The 22,647-nt window shown below is 37.6% G+C and overlaps 1 protein-coding gene across 1 annotated transcript; it reads right to left on the bottom strand.

Moving 5' to 3' along the window:
- Positions 1 to 4,647: 4,647 nt before the first annotated feature.
- On the bottom strand, positions 4,648 to 22,199 carry LOC133762451 (RUN domain-containing protein 3B-like). Its single transcript, XM_062195447.1, is given in 3 exon segments — positions 4,648 to 4,964; positions 4,967 to 5,393; positions 22,005 to 22,199. Coding segments are annotated over 3 exon segments (939 nt in total).
- Between the last annotated feature and the right edge of the window lie 448 nt (positions 22,200 to 22,647).

Raw genomic sequence — 22,647 nt, 5'->3', positions numbered from 1 at the left:
GGCCGTTGCTAGATAAGTAGCATTGCTGAAAATTGGACCAGCACAGAGGCAGGCTGTAACATCAATTCCAAACATGAAGAAATTTTTGTTACAAATGGAGATTAAAAAAGAAATTTTTTTTTTTTACTTTTTATTTTTTGACAGGCAGAGTTAGACAGTGAGAGAGAGACACACACAGAGAGAGAGTTATAAACAGTGAGAGAGACAGAGCGAAAGGTCTTCCTTCTGTTGGTTCACTCCCCTAATGGCCACTACGGCCAGCGGTGTGCCAATCAGAAGCCAGGAGCCGGGTGCTTCCTCAATGTCTGCCATGCAGGTGCAGGGACCCAAGCACTTGGGCCATCCTCCACTGCCCTCCCGGGCCACAGCAGAGAGCTGGACTGGAAGAGGAGCAACCGGGACTAGTACCCGGGGCCCCAACCTGGACTAGAACCTGGGGTGCCAGCGCCGCAGGCAGAGGATTAGCCAACTGAGCCACAGCGCCAGCCCAGGAAAATTTTTTTTTTTTAAAAAAAGAAATAAAGTAGCTGAATGAATGAATAAATGGGTTATGCAATGGTAAAATTCCATTAATACATTAACAACTTAAAAGGGTCTGAGAACAAGAGATGATACCTGGAACACTAAATGCTTGTTTAAGCTGATCAATCTATGCTATTTTTGTTATATTAACCTGAATGGACCAAGACAGAAGTTGGTACCAAGAAGTAAGGGTTCTGCTATAACAAATTTCTAAAAACATGGAAGAAGCATTAAATGAATGTACCGTCAAATCTTAAAGATGTTAAATAGTCCTAAGCAAGTTGTTTTCCCACTGAAAAAAAATCTGTGAATCTATGATTTGCATGTGTAAACCTAAACCTGAAAAAGTAAAATAGAGAAATCTAGGAGTTTATTTTTTTCTTTAAGACTAATGCATATTTTTTGGTTACCAGGTGGATGGACCAAGTGTTCAGATTATTTGAGAAATTTGTGGTTGCATGTTTGTTTTAAAAAAAAAGGCTATTTTTTAAAAAAGTACAAGTCAGAATATTCTAACCTACAGTGTGTGTCCTTTGCTCTTTTATGTGGTTTACTTTAATCTGAAATACTGATCCCCAGTATCCTGTTAATAGTACAGGTGAGAAAAGGAGGCGTTCCTAATAAACTGCTGTTATTTTAAAAAAAAAAACGAAACAAAACAAAACAAAAAACATGGAAGAAGCTTTAGAACTGGGGAACTGGGTGGCACATATAGACTGAAAGTATTTCTCTGTGAATGAAATTTTGAAGTCATTCTGATCAACCCAAAATGGAAATGAAAAACATAAGAAACTGGAACACAGGCAATGCTTGCTAAAAAGTGGCAAAAAGGGGTGGGGGGCAGCGCTGTGGCACAGCAGGTAAAGCCACCATCTGCAGTGCTGGCATTCCATATGGGCACTGGTTCCTGCCTTGGCTGTATCACTTCCAATATAGCTCCCTGCTAATGTGCCTGGGAAAGAAGTGAAGGATGGCCGAAGTCTTTGGGCCTCTGAACCCATGTAGGAGACCTGGATGAAGCTCTTGGCTGCTGGCTTCTACCTGGCCCAGCCCTGGCTTCAAGGTCATTTGGGGAATGAAGCAGCTGATGGAATCTCTGTCTCTCTCTCTCTCTCTCTCTCTCTCTCTCTCTCTCCCTCCCTCCCTCTCTGTAACTATGCCTTCCAGACAGAAATTTTGAGCAATAAAATTAAATATTTAGCTGAAAGGATAACTAAACAAGGTGTTGAACATGTGGCTGGCTTCTTCAGGTAACTGATAGCAAAATGTAGGAAAAGAGAAATGACTTAAAGTAATAATTATAAAGCAAATAAGTCTATCTCTAAAATTTGGAAAATTCTCACTCTATCCATAATGCAAGAAATGAGAAAGCGTGTTTGAAGGAGATCACTAGGAGTGTGCCCAAGTGACTATTCGATAAGGAGATTAGAAGAGATGAGAACCATGAACTGAATCAACCATCCCAAGGAAAACTAACAATGGAGATGGGATTATGCTGCCATAAATACTACCAGATGAGACTGAAACAGAGAAAATGGGGCTAAATGAAAGAATACTATCATACTTCTCAGACCTCACATGGACAGATCATAAAACTATTTGGCTGCTGCTATGGTTTTAATGTGTCCCTAAAAATCTATGTATTGAAACTTAATGGCTAATAAGATAACATTAAGAAACATGTCCCTAAAGAGATGATTAAATAAATCATGAGACTTTTTTTTTTTTGATTCATTGCACCATTTGTTTTTTTTTTTTAATTTTTGACAGGCAGAGTGGACAGTGAGAGAGAGACAGACAGAAAGGTCTTCCTTTTGCCGTTGGTTCACCCTCCAATGGCCGCCGCGGTAGCGCGCTGCGGCCGGCGCACCGCGCTGATCCGATGGCAGGAGCCAGGTGCTTCTCCTGGTCTCCCATGGGGTGCAGGGCCCAAGCACTTGGGCCATCCTCCACTGCACTCCCTGGCCACAGCAGAGAGCTGGCCTGGAAGAGGGGCAACCGGGACAGGATCGGTGCCCCGACCGGGACTAGAACCCGGTGTGCCGGTGCCGCAAGGCGGAGGATTAGCCTAGTGAGCCGCGGCGCCGGCCTCATTGCACCATTTGAATCAGGTTACTTTGTCAAGGGAAAAATAAGACCACTAATGCATGGTACAAAATGTTTAATATACATGCAATAAGTATAGTACATCAAGGCAACAAGTAACGTGGAAATATTAGCACATAATTCAGCATTCTTTTGGGGTGAAGATTGTGAAAAATAAACATTACCACTAAAATTGAAGAATGAGACATAGGCTGTTTCCTCGTGCAATACCACTAAAATTGAAGAATGAGACATAGGCTGTTTCCTCGTGCAAACGCTAACAAACTATCTCCAACCAATGTGAAAGGAACTGTGTGGAAACCAAATTTCACAGTAGCAGATGAATTTCACACCAAGAGCTTGCAGAAAGGAGGAAAGGTAATGATCCTCAGATGTCATGTTTAAATCTGCACTTAGTAGCATGTTAAGTAACACAAGTTACTGTATATGTTGGAGAAATCTGAAAAAGTATTCAATGTTGGATTTCATTTTACATTATAAAAATGCATGGAAGAAATTTAACATTTTTAAACTACTAAAGATTCATAAATGTCATAAATATTGAGAGTGGACTATGAATGATAAAGCATTTAAATATTCTGATCATTCTTAGGAAAGATCAGTAGTGCTCAAGGCCAGTGTAAAATTTTCAAAGTTCTCATTATCTATTTCTTCACTCCTTCCCAAAATGTCCGTTGTTCTCACTGTATTTCTTCCTTCCATCGCCCATGCTGGTTAAATGCTGCCTTTGATACCTCACTAACAACAATGTAAACAGATTGAGAACAGATTAAAGGTACCATTTCTCAATAATATCTGCACTTCTACAAATATTAAAGTCTTAAACTACAGATATAAAGCTCTGAGTATTTTCTGACATATCTAAGATAACTTATTTTCAGGGTGGTTTCCAGGCCTCCTTTGAAAAGGCACTGTTTGGACTGTCATATGTAAGATGGGCCTTGTTACTATTTGTTATCTTAAATTCCAAATTATGAGACTAGGCTCTAAGTATTGTAGAGAACCACCACACTCTTAAATTTCTAATGCAAAGAATGAATGTAAGTTTTTCCTGCCCCTTCCCAATAAAATGCATTGTTTTAGAAGGAATATTCCTTTATATGCCAAAACTACTAAGATTGGATGTTTTATTAATAAAAAAATATCATATGAAGCCCCCAATCAGAACTGTGAACTCTTCATGTAAACAATATATAAAACTTCTTTGGCACAACTAATCATGTTTTCCTCATATTATTTACTACAGAAAATATACTTCATACACTTTCAATATGGTAGAATTTTAAGGGACAAATGTAGCTGTTTCAAAAATTGCAGAAAGATTTAAAATGGAGATTATATATATTAGAAGAAAATTAATTTACCTTAAAAGTGTACAAATTTTTAACATCAGTGTTTAAATGGGTCAATGGCATGATTAGTGATAGAAACTGGGAAACATACATGACACCATTTTTGCATACAAGAAAAAGCACTTTATGTCAGATGTATAAAATTTACTGTTAAGTATAGTGATTACCCACTGATTGATTACCCACTGATTCTCAAATCTTCAAACTTGTAATCCTTCCTGATATACTTTTTAAACATTCGATCTAATTTTAAAGTGTTTCCAACTTTTGAGACATACTTGATCATATTTTTAGTAGATAAGCTTTTAAGAAAATCTTGGGAAAACAAAGATAAGTTTATTCAATTTTACTCATATTCATATAAAATACTTTCCCCATGGCCCTAGCAAATTAAGTTAATAATTGCCTTTTTAGGCATTCCTACAAAATTTATAAAATGTTAAGTGGAATGTTAAGCTGGTGCTAAATAATAAATGCTGAAGAAAAATGTAATAAGCCACTGTGAAATGCAGCTTGAGAACCTTCCCCAGATACTGAAAACAAGACATTTAAACATTAGGACTTAAGAAATTAATAAAAATATGAAGCTAATAAATAGTCTGAAAATTTACTTACTGAAAAATGAAGCAAAGAAAATACATTAAGTATCTAGAATAAAACATTGAATTTATTCTCTGGTCACTAAGATACACTTAAGTATATAAAACATCAGTTGAAGAGTAAATATGTACAGTTTGCAATGAATTACTAGTTTGGAGGATCTATAAAATTTTTTAAAAGCCTTCTCATTTTTGAACCAACTGTTCTCATCCGTGATGAATGGAGGCCCCACATTCTCTGGAGTCCTGCTTTCACTACCACTGCTACCCAAAGTCCTCAGCTCCTCCTCGTCACTGCTGATATTATCAGAACTTTGGGTAAACTTCAGATATGGTGTATAGTCTATAATAGCAGGAAAGTGGCCGTCCAATCGCTCTTCCTTGGGCAAAAGCTGAAATCGATAGCATTGAGTTCAAGCAGCATGCCAGCAAGCATATTTACTTCCTCACCCAAAACAATTGTTCCATCTTCATAAAATCTCCTGGTTGTTTTGAAGTCTCCCAGGGCTGTGGAGATATATTCGGATAAATGCTTCTCTCTGAGTACCACTCTGATCCAGGCTCTACCCTTAGCTCTGAAGGAACTGACGTTTTCCATATTTTCAATGCTGCAGATGCAGGTCTGTGAAACTTTGCGGCAAGCCACTCTGATACAATCCCTGAAGCTCCGAGGACTTTCATAGCTAAACCAGGTGACTTGACATTTTAGCCAGTGACTTAGAATCTGTTCCAAAATAGCCAGGGACCAGCGACAAGCTCCACACAGCCCATGCACACCCGCACGCAATGGAGTCCTGAGAGTATGACCCCGCCCCTTACGTCAAAAGAGAAGGTGGCATGGGTAGGCCACAGGATGGGCCTCATTCCCATTGAGCTCTAAGGGTGACACTGCTACCTCTGAGTATTTGCAAGATGAGACTTCTGCTTCAGTGGTCTTGGATGGCAGAGTAGGAAGCCAAAGGGAATTCTTTTTGAACCCTAAGAAATCACGCATTTTGCTTTGGACTTGCTTGGAACTTGTCACACCTTTCTTCTAGTTTACTTTTCCCTTTTGGAATGGTTATGTCCATCTTATGCCGGACATATTGTTGTACTTTGGAAGCTCCTAACTTGTGTAGTTTTGTAACTCCACAACTAGTAAGGAATTTTACCACAGGATGACTCATATCTTTAATCTCATCCTTATCTGATTTAGATGAATATTTTGAATTCAGACTTTATAATAAATTACAGATTAAGATGTTGCAAGGTATCCCAAATAAAATGTATGTGCTTTTCTTTTTTAAAAAATTATTTATGTATTTATTTGAAAGTTAGAGTTACAGAGAAAGAGGGAGAGACAGAGACAGAGAGAGAACTTCCATATGCTGGTTCACTTTCCAGATGGTGGCAATGGTCCAGGCTGGGCCAGGATGAAGCCTGGGTCCAGGAGCATCTTTCAGGCCCCCAACATGGGTGGCAGGGGCCCAAGTACTTGGATCATCTTCTGTTGCTTTTCTCAGGCCATTATCAGGGAGCTGGATTGGAAGTAGAGCAACTGGTTCTTGAATCAGAGCCCACATGGGATGCCAGCATCTCACAAGGCAGCTTTACCCACTCAGCCACCACGCCAGCCCCAATGGATGTGTTTTTCACCTGATAATGACATGAGTTTTAGGAAGCCAGAAGCAGAATGCTCTAGACTGAATCTTTATGTGGCCCTCAAATTCACATGTTAAAATCCAACCCTGATGCAGTGGTTTTTGGAGATGAGGCTATGGGGAAACAATTAGATCCTGAAAGTGGAGGTCTCATGAATAGGATTAGAGCCTTTGGAGAAGAGACCTAAATAGTTAGTTTCCCCTCTTTTCATTAAGTGAGGACATAGCAAGAAGAATTTTCCAGGAAAGTGGGCCCTCACTAGATACCAAATCTGCCAATATCTTGATCCTGAACTCCCTAGCCCCCAAAGCCATAAGAAATATATATTTTATTTAAATCACCCAATTTCTATAATAAATATTCTATACAAGTTTATCATAAGATACAAATAATATTAGGTTAAAGGATAAAAGTATGACATATGCAACAGCTGATACCTCCAGTTGAAGTAGCCATTAGGATGCTGGATACTCCAAATGTTATGTATATTTTTAGTGATACTAGAGCTATATCTGTCACAAGTCCTATATCAAAAGAAGCTGTTTAGACAAACATGATTTGTTATAAGAGAGCCTTGGCCAAAGGCCATGTGGTGACTTGCACAATAAAGTATTTGGCTTGCCCTGTGAGAGGTCTGGCCTTTGGTTTCTGGCAAGTAATCTATGTCATATCTGATAGATCTGTCCTTGTTTAGGGCAGGAACTGAATAGGGTGGGACCAGTCACACCCAACTGTCCTAGAATGGACACCAGCTATGCCAGAAAGCCCAGTAATTTAATTTAGGGTGGGAGTTTTGGATCTTACAGTTTCAGTCAATATAAAGGTTGAAATAAACCATTAGGGAAATCAATCAATCAGGCCTGCCTAAGGAAGTCCCAGTGAATACCAAAATTTGATAAGCTTCTCTGTTTGGCAATAGTCCATGTATATTAACACAACAGTGCAGGGAGGTAACACATCCTGATTTCACTGGAAAAAGACAATGGAAGATTCATGTTTGAAACCCTGCTGGAGTCTGCTCCATGTGCCTCTTCCTCTGGTCAACTCTAATCTGTATCCTTTTCGGTAATAAACTGGAACTGTGAGTATAATAGTTTCCAGTGAGTCCTGTGAGTCTTTCCAGTGAATTTTCAATCCTGAAAGTAGCTTTTGGAACACCCTATCTGAAATAGCTACCAGAAATGAGGTAGTCTCAGAGATTGTGCCCTCTGAGGATATAAGTTGGCCCTAACTCTTCATAATTATTCATTATTTTTGGATATTTGTTATTTTTTTAACTTTTATTTAATGAATATAAATTTCCAAAGTGCAGCTTATGGATTACAATGGCTTCCCCCCCCCAACTTCCCTCCCACCAGCAACCCTCCCCTTTCCCGCTCCCTCTCCCCTTCCATTCACATCAAGATTCATTTCCAATTCTCTTTATATACACTTCAGAGAGAAGCACCTCCATCTTTTTTTTTTTTTTAAGGGAAAGTGTTTATTGGGGAACACCCAACAGACCAGAAAGCTGATTCCAGCCAAGACTGGGAGAAAAGTCACTCATCTTTTGTAGGTAGAGGGGTTTGTCTGTAGAGAAATTTTGAACAATTATACAGCATTAAGTGGGGAAGAGGACCATCAGTACACACAGGTTGGGAGTAGAGCCATTGGTGGTAGAGTAGAGGTTATGATTACAAAGAAATGAGGCCCAAGTACGCTAGACAGGGTCTAGAACAAAGGACAGAGTCATTATTAGAGGAGCTAAGAAAGGTGCTGTCTAAGCTACAATTAAGTTTTCTGATTGAGAAGCAAATAGAACCTGATAGAAGGGGCTTGATAATAATCTGTTGGGCTTTAGGCTTTCTAAGTTAAGAGGCCCAGACCTATCTATCTCTTCACATGGGGTACATCCTAAGGGAGACCTCTCTCTCTCTGCATCAGCCTCTCTGTAATTCTGTCTTTTAATGCATAATATAGGGGCTGGCAGTGTGGATTAATGGGTAAAACCACCCCCTACATTCATACCAATGTTGGCATCCCATATGAGCATCCATTCGTGTCCCAGCTGCTCCATTTCCCATCAAGCTCCCTGGTAAGGCCTGGAAAAAAGCAATGGAGGATGGCTCAAGTACTTGGGCCCTTGCCACCCACTTGGGAGACCCAGATGAAGCTCCTGGTTCCTGACTCCTGGCTTTGGCCTGGCTAGGCTCTGTCCAGTCGTTGCAGCCACTTGGGGAGTGAACCAGTGGATGGAAGCTGTTTCTCTTGCTTTCTCTCTCTCTCTTTCTGTTTCTCCCTCTCTCTGTAAATCTTTCAAATAAATAATATTTAAAAAAATACATAGTGTAAAATAACATCTTATATACAAGATTATACTTCTTTTTAATCAAGAAAACATGGATTGCATGAATAAATGAATGAATATCATTTCCCAAATCTCAAGGCCTCCTGCTTTACCAGAAAATAAAGTGCTAATTATTCTGAATATGCAGATATTTCATTGCCCTAATGATAATCACTTTATCATTCCTTTTCTAAGAAAAGAAGGGGGGAAAGAGAGGGGTTTTTTTTGTTCTAGTGAATTCAGGTTGACAAACTAGGACCCAATTTCAACAACTTAAAGACAAAGATTAAAAATCAATGCTGGATGGGAGTAAGATGGCAGAATAGGGAGGGAACTTGCTGCTATAGTCTAGGAGAAGACAATTTTTAAAAAGTATAAAGAGTGCAGTATCAGGAAGAGTTAGGAAAAAAACATCAGAGCAAATGCAAATTGGAGGGCATAGTGGACCTATGTGGAGGGTAAGGACATGCACAACCCAGGACCCCAGCAGTTGAAAGCCTCCACACCAGCATTGGAGAGTGAGTTGAGACCAGACTGCAGCAGCCCAAGCCACTGGCAAAAAAAAAGCTGCAAATAGAGCCTAGAGGGAATCTGGCTTGGAGCCCCATGGGGGATAATATACCTGCCAAACAAGAGGAGAAAAAACAAAGGAGGGACATGTTTTCTCTCTCCCCAATCACCCCGCAACAGTGTCCTCTAATAAGCTGATAGAGAGCTGGTGCCATTTTGGGTATACGAAACAGCTGCACCAGCTCAAGTCCATGCCCAGCAACCAGCCAAGCAGATACTCCTGACTCTGGTAGGGAGAACAGACAGGGTGCTTGGTGCTCATGACTGGGAGGCTTGTGTGCCAGGACTGTGAGTACACTGAGGTTTTGTGGGAGACTCAGAGTGTGTCTGAGACATTGGGCAGTCACTGTGGGAGGCTCCACAAATCAGATCCCCCTGGTTAGCTGACAAGAGATATTGCTGAGGAATCTGGGCTTACACTGAGGGCTGCACAGATCTTTTGTGTGCTCCTTGTGGCAGAGCAGACAAATAATATACCCACTGGGGCTAGCACCAAGGCACTGGTTTCCTTTGAGGAGAGAAGCTCAGCTGAGTCTATGCCAACAGATAAGAACAAACCTCCCCTCTGATTAAAAAAAAGGGTGGGGGGAGATTTACCATGCCAAACCTGGGTGTGTCATCTTAGACACACCCTTCACCCTGGAGCACTGGAGAGAACTCATTGGCCACACCCACCAATACCTCTAGGTATTCCATGAAAGCAGACACTGCACTAATCCACACAGACTTAGTCCAAAGATAAAAGCCACTACAGCAAAAACAAAACAAAACAAACAAACAAACAAACAAAAAACAAAGAAAAAATTAATGAGAATCTCCACAAATGCCAAATAAAAAATGAACCAATTTAAGAAACAAGAATAAGGAAGACAACATGATGCACACAAAAGAACACAACATTTCAATACTAGATTGTGAAGATGATGAAATTGAAGAAATGCCAGACATGGAATTCAAAAAGTTGATCTAGGATTACTTAGAAGTAAGTTGAAGCAAATGCATGAACTAATGAAATCTATACATGACATTAAAAAAATTTCTCCCATGAAATTGAGATCTGAAAGAGAAATTAAAACAAAATCTTGGAAATGAAGGATTCAATAGAAAAAGATAAAAAATTCATTGGAAAGCCTTAACAAAAGAGTCAGTGAAGCAAAACAAAGAATATCTGACTTAGAAGACAAAGCAAAGGAAATTTTTTAGTCAGACCAAACACAAGGAGAAGAAATTGGAAAATTAAAATCACTGTTGGTGATATACAAGATACTGTCAAATGATCTAAAATATGGGTTCTAAGAGTTCCTGAATGATTGAAAAGAGAGAAAGGAATAGAAGCCTTATTAGTGAAATAAAGACAGAAAATTTCCCTAATTTATAGAAAGAAAGGGAAATCCAAGTACAGAAAGCACATAGAACTCCTATTAGACATGACCATAAAGATCTTCACCACAACACATTTTAATCAAACTCTCCACAGCAGAACATAAAGAAAAGATTCTAAAATGTGTACAAGAGAAATGCCAGATTACTATCAGAAGATCTCCAATTAGACTCACAACTGACTTCTCATCAGAAACCCTACAGGCTAGATGAGAATGGCAAGATATATTCCAAGTATTAACAGAAAAAACTGTCAATCCAGAATACTATTCCCTGCAAATCACTCATTTTTGACTGAAGGTGAAATAAAGACTTTCCATGACAAATAGAAATTGAAACAAGTTGTTGCCACCCATCCAGCCCTGTAGAAGATGCTTAAGGATGTGCTGCAAACAGAAATATGATTAAAACTACAAAAGAAGGTAAAGGAAGGAAATTTCCCAGTAAAAGTACAAAGGAAATCCAAAGTAAAGAAATAGGAATATTTATGGAAAAGTGGCAGAGCAAAGAAGTTACTTATCAATAATCACATTGAATGTAAATGGCCTCAAAACTCCAGTTCAAAGACACAGATTGGCTGAATGGATTAAAAAATAAAGCCTATCTGTTTGCTGCCTACAAGAAACACATCTCACCAACAAAGATGCACACAGACTGAAAGTGAAAGGATGGAAAATGATATTCATTGCTAAAAGAAGCCAAAATAGAGCTGGTGTAGCCATCCTAATATCAGACAAAATAGATTTTAACACAAAAACTGTTAAAAGAGACAAAGAAGGGCACTACGCAATGATTAAGGGATTAATTCAACAGGAAGATTTAACTGTTATAAACGTATATGCACCTAATTACAGGGCAGGTGGCTATTTAAAAGAAAAGTTAATGGTCTAAAGGGAGACATAGACTTCAATGAAATAATAATTGGGACGTTCAGTACCAGAAATGACCAGATCAATCAGACAGAAAGTCAGCAAGGAAACAGCAGAGTTAATTGACACTATAGGCCAAATGGACCTAACAGATATTAACAGAACTTTTCATCCTACAATTAAAGAATACACATTCTTCTCAGCAGTGCATAGAACTTTTCAAGGATTGACCACATGCTAGGCCATAAAGCAAGTTTCAGCAAATTAAAAAAAAAAATGAAATCATACCAAGCATCTTCTTGGACCACAATGGAATGGAGCTGGAAATTAGCAATTCAGGAAACTCTAGAACATATGCAAACATATGGAGACTGAACAGCATGCTCCTGAATGAATAGTGGGTCATAGAAGAAGTTAAAAGAGAAATCAAAAAATTTCTGAAGCAAATGAAGATGACAATACAACATACCAAAACTTATGGGATACAGCAAATGCTGTGTTAAGAGGAAAGTCCATAACAATTGACACCTACATCAAGAAATTGGAAAAGCACCAAATAAATGAGCTATTGATGCAACTCAAGGATCTAGAAAACCAACAGCAAACCAAATCCAAAACTAATAGGAGAAAATAAATAATTAAAATTTGAGATTAAATCAACAAAATTGAAACAAAAATACAAAAGATCAGCAAAATTAAGAGCTGGTTTTAAAAAAATAAACAAAATCGACACACCGTTGGCCCAACTAACAAAAAAAAAGGAGAGAGAAGACCCAAATCAATAAAATTAGATATGAAAAAGGAAATGTAACAACAGACACAAAAGAAATAAAAAGAATAATCAGAAATTACTACAAAGAGTTGTATGCTGTCGCTGGTGCTGTGGTGCAGTGGGTAAAAGCTCTGGCCTGAAGCACCAGCATCCCATATGGGCACCAGTTTGAGACCCGGCTGCTCCACATCCCAGCCAGCTCTTTGCTATGGTCTGGGAAAACAATAAAGGATGGCCCAAGTCCTTGGTCCCCTGCACCTGCATGGGAGACCCAGGAGAAGATCCTGACTCCTGGCTTCAGATCGGGGAAGCTCCAGCCATTGTGGCCAATTAGGGAGTGAACCATCAGATGGAAGACCTCTCTCTCTCTCTTTCTCTCTCTCTCTCTCTCTCTTTCTGCCTCTCTTCTCTCTGTGTAACTCTGACTTTCAAATAAATAAATAAATCTTTAAAAAATAGAGTTGTGTGCCAACAAACTGGGAAACCAAGCAGAAATGAATAGATTCCTGGACACATACAACCTACATAAATTGAGCCATGAAGACAGAAAACCTAAACAGACCCAATACCAAGACAAAAATTGAATCAGTAATAAAGACCCTCCCAAGAAAGAAAAGCTTAGGATTGAATGGCTTCACTGCTGAATTCTACCAGACATTTAAAGAAGAACTAACTCCAATTCTTCTCCAGGTATTCAAAACAATTGAAAGGGAGTGCATCCTCCCAAATTCTTTCTATGAAGCCAGAACACCTTAATTCCTAAACCCAGAATACACACAACAAAGAGAACTACAGACCAATTTCCCTAATGAACATAGATGCAAAAATCTTCAAAAAATTCCAATCAATCACATCCAACAACACATCAGAAAAATTATTCACCCAGAGTAAGTGGGATTTGTCCCTGGTGTGCAGGGATGGTTCAACATTTTGCAAATCAATCAATGTGATACATCACATTAACAAATTGCTTAATAAAAACTACATGATTATCTCAATAGATGCAGAGAAAGCATTGGATAAAATACAACACCCTTTCATGATGAAAATTCTAAGCAAATTGGACATAAAAGGAACATTCCTCAACACAATTTATGACAAACCCATGACCAGCATCCTATTGAATGGGGAAAAGTTGGAAGCATTTCCATTAAGATCTGGAACCAGACAAGGATGCTCACTCTCACCATTGCTATTCAATATAGTGCTAGAAGTTTTAGCCAGAGCCATTAGGCAAAAAAAAAGGAAATCAAAGGGATACATATTGTGAAGGAGGAAATCAAACTATACGTATTTGCAGATGACACGATTTTATATATAGGGGATCCAAAAGACTCCACCAAGAGACTATTGGAACTCCATGAAGAATTTGGTAAAGTAGCAGGATTAAAAATCAATACACTATTAAATCAACAACAGGAGTCACTGTGCATATGCTCCCCATGTAGGATCTTTGTCCTTAATCTGTTTTACTATGAGAGTTAATGATAACACTACTAGTTGAACAGTACTCTATATCTTGTGAGGGTGTGTGGGTGCAGTCTGTTGAAATCTTTGCTTAGTATATACTAAATTGATCTTCTGTATATAAAGTTAATTGAAAGTGAAACCTGATGAAAAGTGGGATGGGAGAGGGAGTGGGGGCTGCAGGAGGGAGGGAGGTTGGGGAGCGGAAACCACAACAATGCAAAAGTTGCTCTTTGTAAATTCACATTTATTAAATAAAAATAAAAATTAAAATTAAAAAAAGTTTAAAAAATCAATGCACAAAAATCAACAACCTTTTATGCACAGATAATGCCATGGCTGAGAAAGAACTTCTAAGATCAATCCAATTCACAAGAGCTACAAAAAAAAAATTAAATACTTTGGAGTAAATTTAACCAAGGATCTCAAAGATCTCTATGATGAGAATTACAAATCATTAAAGAAAGAAATAGAAGGTACAAAACAAATGAAAAATATTCCATGTTCATGGATTGAAAGAATCAATATTAGCAAAAAGCAATTTACATATTTAATACAATACCAATCAAAATACCAAAGACATTCTTGTCGAATATTGAAAAATTATGCTAATATTCATATGGAGGCAGAGGAGACCTCAAATAGCTAAAGCAGTCTTATATAACAAAAACAAAACTGGAGACATCACAATACCAGATTTCAAGACATACTACAAGGCAGTTGTAAAAAAACAGCCTGGTACTGGCACAAAAAAAGATGGATAGATCAATGGAACAGAATAGATACGCCAGAAATCAATCCAAGCATCTATAACCAACTTATATTTGACCAAGAGCTAAAAGTAACCCCTGGAGTAAGGACAGTCTCTTCAACAAATGGTGCTGGGAAAACTAGATTTCCACATGCAGACATCTGAAGCAGGACCCCTACCTACACCTTACACAAAATCCATTCAAGATGGATTAAAGACCTAAATCTATCACCTGATACTATCAAATTGTTAGAGAACACTGGGGAAAACCCAGCAAGATATTGGCACAGGGAAAGAGTTCTTGGAAAACACTCCAGAAGCATAGGCAATCAAAGCCAAAATTAAGAAATGGCATTACATCGAATTGAAAAGCTCTGTATTGCAAAAGAAGCACTCAGGAAAATGCAACTGACAGGTAGGAGAAAATATTTGCAAATTATGCAACTGAAAAAGGATTAATAACCATAATATATAAAGAGATCAAAAAACTCCACAACATCTTTACTTAATATAGAATTAGTCATAGGTGTATTAAGTCAATTGAAAATGGATCCCAGTTAAAAATAAGAGTGGGAATAAGAGAGGGAGGAGCTATGCAGTTCAGCACACATTGCCACGGATTTATCCCTAAGGGTGAAGCTAAAATCTTGCCATGGGAGTCCAAATCCCATTAAGCTGGATGGTACTAATCTAATCTAATCTTACGTGATAAAATGATCATATTAAGTGTGGAATGGATCATATGGATAGGATTAAATGTCAAAGGGATCACATAAATTAGCCCTAGTGTCTGATAATAACAAAAGATAAAATTAAAATGGAGAAAAAGTTCCAACATGGAAATCAGTCCACATAGCTGACTGACAAGGACAATGGCTAAAAATGACAAATACTCTAAATAGCACTCTGGCCTCAGAATCAGTCCCTAAGGCATTCAGATCTGGCTGAAAATCACATGAGAGTATTTCAGGCATGAAAAGCTAAGACATGGTGGCAAAAACTGTTCTGCATGAAGGATCTCTGTGAGTGAGACCCCAGTGGAAAGAAGGGGCCATCAAAGAAGAATGTACTTTTCTCTGCAGGGAGGAGAGAACTTCCACTTTGCATATGGCCCTGTCTAAATACTGATGGGGTTTGTGGACTCAAAAGGCTTCCATAGCCTTGGCAGCTCACATCAAGAGCTTTAGGTGGTCACTGACTTTAGAAATCAGAGTGTCAGTTGTTAAATCAACAACAGGAGTCACTGTGCACTTACTCCCCATGTTGTATCTCTGTCCATAACGAGTTGTACTATAAGAATTAATGGTATAACTAGTACTCAAACAGTACTTTATACTTTGTTTCTGTGTGGGTGCAAACTGTTGAAATCTCTACTTAGTATAGAGTTGGACTTCTGTATATAAAATCAATTAAAAATGAATATTAATTAAGAATGGAATGGGAGTGGGAGGTGAGAGGTGGGATGGGAGTCGGGGTGGAAAGGCAGAATGGGAGGAAGAATCACTATATTCCTAAAAGCTGCACATATGAAATTTGTATTCACTAAATAAAAACCTTCTAAAAAGAGAAATAACACACTGGTTAAAAAAAATGAAATCTGGTCATTTGCAACAAAATAGATGAATCTGAAAAACATCATACTTACTGAAAAAAGCCAGTCCCAAAGGCACAAATACCATACATTCTCCTTGATCTGTGATAACTAACAGAGTATCTAAAAGAAAACCTGTAGAAGTGAAATTGACACTATGAGAAGCAATGACCTGAAAAGCTCTTGTCTTGACTGTCAAGGAACAGTTTTTTTTTTCTCTTCTTGATACTATTTGTTGAATTCTTTACTTAATATAGAGTTAATCATATGTATAAAGTTAATTTAAAAATAGATCTCAGTAAAAAATACAAGTGGGAATAAGAGAGGGAGGAAGAAGTTTGTAACTGTTAAACTGTATAGTTCTATATACATTTGTATGGACTTACTTCTAAGGGTACAGTTTAAAAATTTGCCATGGGACCCCAAATCCCATTAATCTGTATGGTAACAATGCCATCTTAAGTCTTAAAGTAATCATATTAAGTGTTAAAGTGATCATATAATAAGATTAATTGTTAAAGGGATCATACAAATAAGCTCAAGTGTCTGATAATAATAATAGATATAATTTAAAAGGATAGAATGTTCCAACATGGGAAGCAGTCTGTTCCATGTCATAGAATGACGATCACTTTAAATAGCACTCACCTCAGAATCAGCCCTTAAGTCATTTTGGTCTGGCTGAAAAGCCCCATGTGAGCATCTCAGGCATGGAAAACCATGACACTGTGGCAAAAAAAGAAAATTGTCCTGCAAGAAGGATCTCTGAGAGAGACCCCAGTGGGAAAAGGGGGCCATCAAAGAAGGATGTATTATTCTCTACAGGGAGAAGAGAACTTCTATTTTACTTATGGTCTTTTCTAAATACTGATGGAGATTGTGGATTCAAATGGCTTCCATAGTCTTGGAGGCTCATGTCAAGAGCCTTGAGTGATCACTGATGTCATACATAGGAGTGTTAATTGTTAAATTAACAACAGAAGTCACTGTGCACTTACTTCCCATGCAGGACTTCTCTTCAATGAGTTGTATTATGAGAATTAACTGTAAAACTTGTTCTCAAATTGTGTGTGTGTGCAAATTGTTGAAATGTTTACTTAGTATAGAGTTGGTTTTCTGTGTGTAAAGTTAATTGAAAATGAATCTTAATGGAGAATGGGACTGGGAATGGGAGAGGGAGGAGATGGGGTAAGAGTTGGTGTGGGCGAGTGGGTATGGTGGAAAGAATCACTATATTCCTAAAGTTGTATTTATGAAATTTGTACTCATTAAATACAAGATTTCTTTGGGAAAAAATCAATACTAATTTAAACAAATTGTGAAAGAAAAATGTATCAAAAAGCAAATCTAAATCATGTTTATTTGGATCTCAGATGATAAAATAAGAATATATTAGACATCTTTCAGTCTCCTTTGGCTCTTAAATTCTTTCAGAGCTAAAACAAAAAAAGAATGTGTACTCAAAATTCATTAGTAATTTAACAAAAAATAAACAATTAGTGGAAATGAAATACATTGGGTTATTGTATGTTACAGACTCACCTATAATTTCTGAGGATAACTGTTGTAGTTGGTGCTTTCACTGATGTTTGGCTAAGCCATTTCTCAGATCTTCCTTCAGAGGTACTTCAGAATCAGGACAGCCCCAGTGGATCAAAGACCTGGAAAATGTATATGTGTCTTCAGTGTTTAGTATATGTGTCTTCAGTGTTTAGTAATTTATCTTAGCAGAAGGAATAAGATCAAGAGATTTGTTGTGTAACGCAGTGACTTAAGGTAAAAACAACATATTGATTTTTTTTAAATTTACTTTTAAAATTTTATTTTTATTTTTGAGACACACAGAGAGAGGAAGGAGAAAGTGCTCCTACCTGCTGATTCACTCTCAATACCTACTTCAGCTGGATCAGAGCCTGGACAAAAGTGGAAGCCAGGAATTCAATCTGAGTCTCCCATGTAGGTAGCAGGGACTCAACTGTTTGATTCATCATGACTGCCTCTCAAGGGGTACATACTTGGAAGCTAGAATCAGGAGCAGAGCCAGGACTGCAACTCAGGCACTCTGATAAGGGATGCAGGTGTCCCAAATGGCATGTTAACCATTAAGTCAAACACATATCCCAACAGCTTATTGTATTCTTTAACATTACTGAGAGTAAATTTTTATTGGGACCTTTCTCTCTCTCTCACTGCCTGTAACTCTACCTGTCAAATAAATAAATAAAATCTTTTATAAAAGGGGGGGGCAGGGCACGCCGTGGCTCACTAGGTTAATCCTCCACCTGCAATGCCGGCATCCCGTATGGGCACAGGGTTCTAGTCCCGGTTGCTCCTCTTCCGGTCCAGCTCTCTGCTGTGGCCCGGGAGGGCAGTGGAGGATGGCCTGGGTGCTTAGGCCCCTGCACCCACGTGGGAGACCAGGAAGGGGCACCTGGCTCCTGGCTTCAGATCAGTGCAGTGCCGGCTGTGGCAGCCATTTGGGTAGTGAACCAGCAGAGGGAAGACCTTTCTCTCTGTCTCTCTCTCTCACTGTGACTCTACCTGTCAAAAAAAATTTTTTTGATGGGGGCCAGCACTGTGCCATAATAGGCTGGGCCTCTGCCTGTCACACCAGCATCCCATATGGGTGCCGGTTTGATTTCTGGCCGCTTTACTTCCCATCCAGCTCCTTGCTGGTGGCCTGGGTGGGCAGTAGAGGATGGCTCAAGTGCTTGACCTCCTGCCACTCATGTGCAAGTCCTGGAAGAATCTTCTGGCTCTCAGCTTCAGATCAGCTCAGCTCCGGCTGTTGTGGCCTTTTGGGGAGTGAACTAGAAGACAGAGGACCTCTCTCTCTCTCTGTCTCTCCTTGCATCTGTCTGTAACTCTGCATCTCAAATAAATAAATAAATCTTTAAAAAATATATACATGATTTTCTTCCTGCATTAGCAGGGAACTCGATGAAAAGTGGACTCAAACCAGTGTTCATAGATGCTAGTGTCACTGGTAGCAGCTTGACTTGCAGCACTGAAATGCTGGCCCCTTAACTAGATTATTGATTTAAATTTTTTATTAGTCATGCTATAGAAAGGATAAAAATATGTCCCTGGTAACTAGAGAAATCCATATTTTTAAATTATTATTAAATTAAAAAGTGTCAAGAAGTATATGTTCAAAAAAGGGAAATATATTACATGTCTCAATTAATAAAATTACTGTTAAATAATAATCAATTATTATTGATAATCAATTAATATACTTTAACACTATTAAATAAAATATTTCATTTTGTGAACTTTGAAAGTCAGTTATTTATCTAATTTTTAATTTGAAAACACACTTCACTCTTTGAGTACTCACTTCATCTAGTGTTTTATTTGTAATGTCACATTATTTTTCAGGGAGGTACAGTAATATAGTCTCTCCTGAATCTAGTCCTGACTCTCATTCCCCTATACAAGTAAGAAGAAAAACATGAGTGACTATCACAATATACTACTTTTGTCCTTTATTATTTTCTACTTTCTTGAATGAAAGGAATAACATTAAATAGTAAACTGCTTAGGAGTTCAGCAAAGAATTATATTTTTTCAGAAAAACAGAAATTGTCTCCTCCTTAATGTGTTGTACTATGTGAATTAATGGTAAAACTACTACTCAAACAGTACTTTATACTTTGTGTGTCAGTGTGGGTGCAAACTGTTGAAATCTTTACTTAATATATACTAAATTGATCTTCTGTATATAAAGATAATTGAAAATGAATCTTGATGAATAATGGGATGGGAGAGGGAGTGGTGATGGGATCGTTGTGGGTGAGAGGGAGGTTATGGGGGGAAAAGCCGCTATAATCCAAAAGTTGTACTTTGGAAAAGTATATTTATTAAATAAAAGTTGAAAAAATTTAAAAATAAAGTGAATCAACAGGGGAAAAAAAATATATATATATACACATGATACATATATACAATTTTACTTGTCAATTTAAATGAGTAGCTAAATTCTGATTTATCTTAAAAATTCATGTAAGTTTGTCAATCTACATCATGGTATAATTAAGAATATTTATATCAATTATTTATTAGACAATAAAATCAATATTTTGGGAAAATGTGTTCTGTTTCTCTTATACCTTCTAACATTCCTACTTGCATGTCAGCACACATACTCTCACACACACGTACATACCAACCTCTGCCTCAGAGTTTACTTACTAATCAGTCTGCTCAGACCTACTTTTTGGCTGTGCACGTAGCCTGATGGCCTCTGCCAAAGTGGCTTACTCCTGTTACTCTGACCATGTAAGTCTTTTCTCATCTGTCCATTAACTTTCTTTGATAATTGCAACATGACACTCCTTTTCTTTGCCAGCAAGGCTCTGGCTGTGAATCACATCTGTACGGAAACAGCCACACTCCTCCATTATTATGCACCCAGCCTAGTGTTGCCTTCTTCTTCTTTTAAACATATGGCCTCACTGCCCCTCAACCCTTTTCTAACTCTTATTGTCCATTCTTTTATCAAAGTTCATTTTTGCTTGACAGTGTCTCTCAAAATGCATACGGGTTAAATTCTTTGATGATTCTTCCTTATTTTAGATTTATTTTTCATTTGCTCTAGAATCAAAGTTTAGTGACTTTTACACATGTTTTTTCTTGAACTGTGTTTTTTAACCTATTTTAATTGTCTGATGAATGGCAGGTTTTTTTCAGTGAAACCTTTCTAAATCCAACTGGCATCTAGCTTAAGTGAAATAGAAGTGAATACTGCTAGATATTAAAACACAAGAAACTATTTTTTTGCTGATGGAAATAACGATAAAGTATGAGATTCAGTCCACATTTAAACTCTATTTTCTTGGTTTTGTTTTTTATTTCTGCAACATGAAAAAATGTTTTCTGTTATAATCTATGTTCTCATTCACTTGGCTTTTATAAATTGTTTAATTGCCCACTATTTATTAACACACTTATCAAGAAAATAATAAATCCACAGAACTTTATTTGCACCCCTAGTAAGACTTATTTGTATTGTGTCATGTGTACGTGTGTGACCTAGGATAAGTTACTTAGCTTCTATGAGCCTTATGTTTTCTCATTTGCAAATGGGAAATAAGATCTACCTGACAGCGATTTGAATAAAACAGAGCCAAAGGTAATGAGAAAAGCACCAAGGTTACTGCCTGAAATATCTTAAGTGTTCATAATTGTTAGTTTCTTTCTGCCTTTTTTTCCAATGAAGCTATTTTTCAATGTAGCAAATTTAGGTTCTAAGAAAATACTTTTATCACTATCTTCAAATTTCATGAATAAATAACTCCATGATTATTTTAATATTGATCTTTTTAAATGACTAGAAAAGAAAAATAAGGTTTTAAAATTAATTTTGAATATATCAGAGTTTTTAACACACTGCTATCAAAGGCCCAGATGTGCACCATATGAGTTGATGAAAATGTACATAGGAAGTTGTGATAAAAGCTTTTCTTTTTAGTCTACCATATCTTAAATTCAAGGTTACTCTTACACAGCTGGTATAAATTAAATATAATATTTTGAGTTCCATCAAAAGTGACCCAGGAAATATGGCAAAGTTGAATAAAGAATTGGGAATATTTCCTCCTGGTACATGGTGAAGTTGGACTGGGATTTTGTATTGCTAGAGCATCTCTTCAATATGGAAAAGATACTACAATCTGAGAAAAATACTCTGGACATTACAAATTGCACTAAAGACAGACTGTTTTGATCATCTACTATCTCTTTTAGAACACACACACACACACACACATCCCAAACACATTCCGCACACATTTTGCTGCATATACCTCTAAGAGTGCCATTGAAAGAACTGCATTTCTTTTAAAAAGTGTGAGATGGAAGTTAAGGGGAAATTTCAAGAAAAAGGAATATATGTTATTAAAAAGTGATCAAGGAAAAGTACAGTGGCAAACACTATTAGTTCCATATCTATAAGCCATTCCCTCCAGTCTCTCTGCTAACAGAATCCTAATTTGTCTGGTTTGATAATAGACTCAGCTACAAGTGATGAAAGATGATTATTTAAAAGGAAACCAACCTGAGAATTTTTCCCCATTTCCCATCTGTTCTTAAGGCATAGTTCAAGACAGTGAGGCAAGAAGGGAAGGCTTGTGGGTAGTTTGGCAGAGAGTTTCTTCATTATAAAAGCACCGAGGAGGTCATGCTGGAGCTGTCCCATCCCCTCTTCCTCTGCCATGAACAGGAACATGATGCCTGGAGCTTTAAAAGCCATCTTGCAAGCATAAGGGCGCAAATACAGAAGAATCAATATACCAAGGATGATGAAACAAAAATTAAAAAATTTCCATTTCATTGATAACATGTTTGAGTTTCTGGGACCACCTGAAACTATGCATTTTCAAAGTTCATGTTAATGCACAACAAATGTTCTTATGGTTTAAGTTACAGGTGTCAAATATTCTATTTCTTAAAAGCAAAAGAATTCCTAAATGACACAAAAGTTTTGGGGTTTTGTTTTCAGGTTTGTTATTACACTTGCTGCTTGTGATGTCTCTTTGTTTTGTTTTGTTTTCGTTTGTCACATATAATGTGAGCTTAGCTGATTAAAAATTAAAAATTCAAGTAGCCCTAACATCTCCAAACTGGAAGCAACACAGAGTTATCAATACATGAATGGGTAAAGAAATTATAGTATATTAGTACAAACAAATACTACCCAG

Source organism: Lepus europaeus, chromosome 1, assembly GCF_033115175.1.
Source record: "Lepus europaeus isolate LE1 chromosome 1, mLepTim1.pri, whole genome shotgun sequence".
Lineage (NCBI taxonomy): Eukaryota > Metazoa > Chordata > Mammalia > Lagomorpha > Leporidae > Lepus > Lepus europaeus.
The sequence above is the reverse complement of the archived record's forward strand: the minus strand, read 5'-3'. Positions and strand labels throughout refer to the sequence as shown.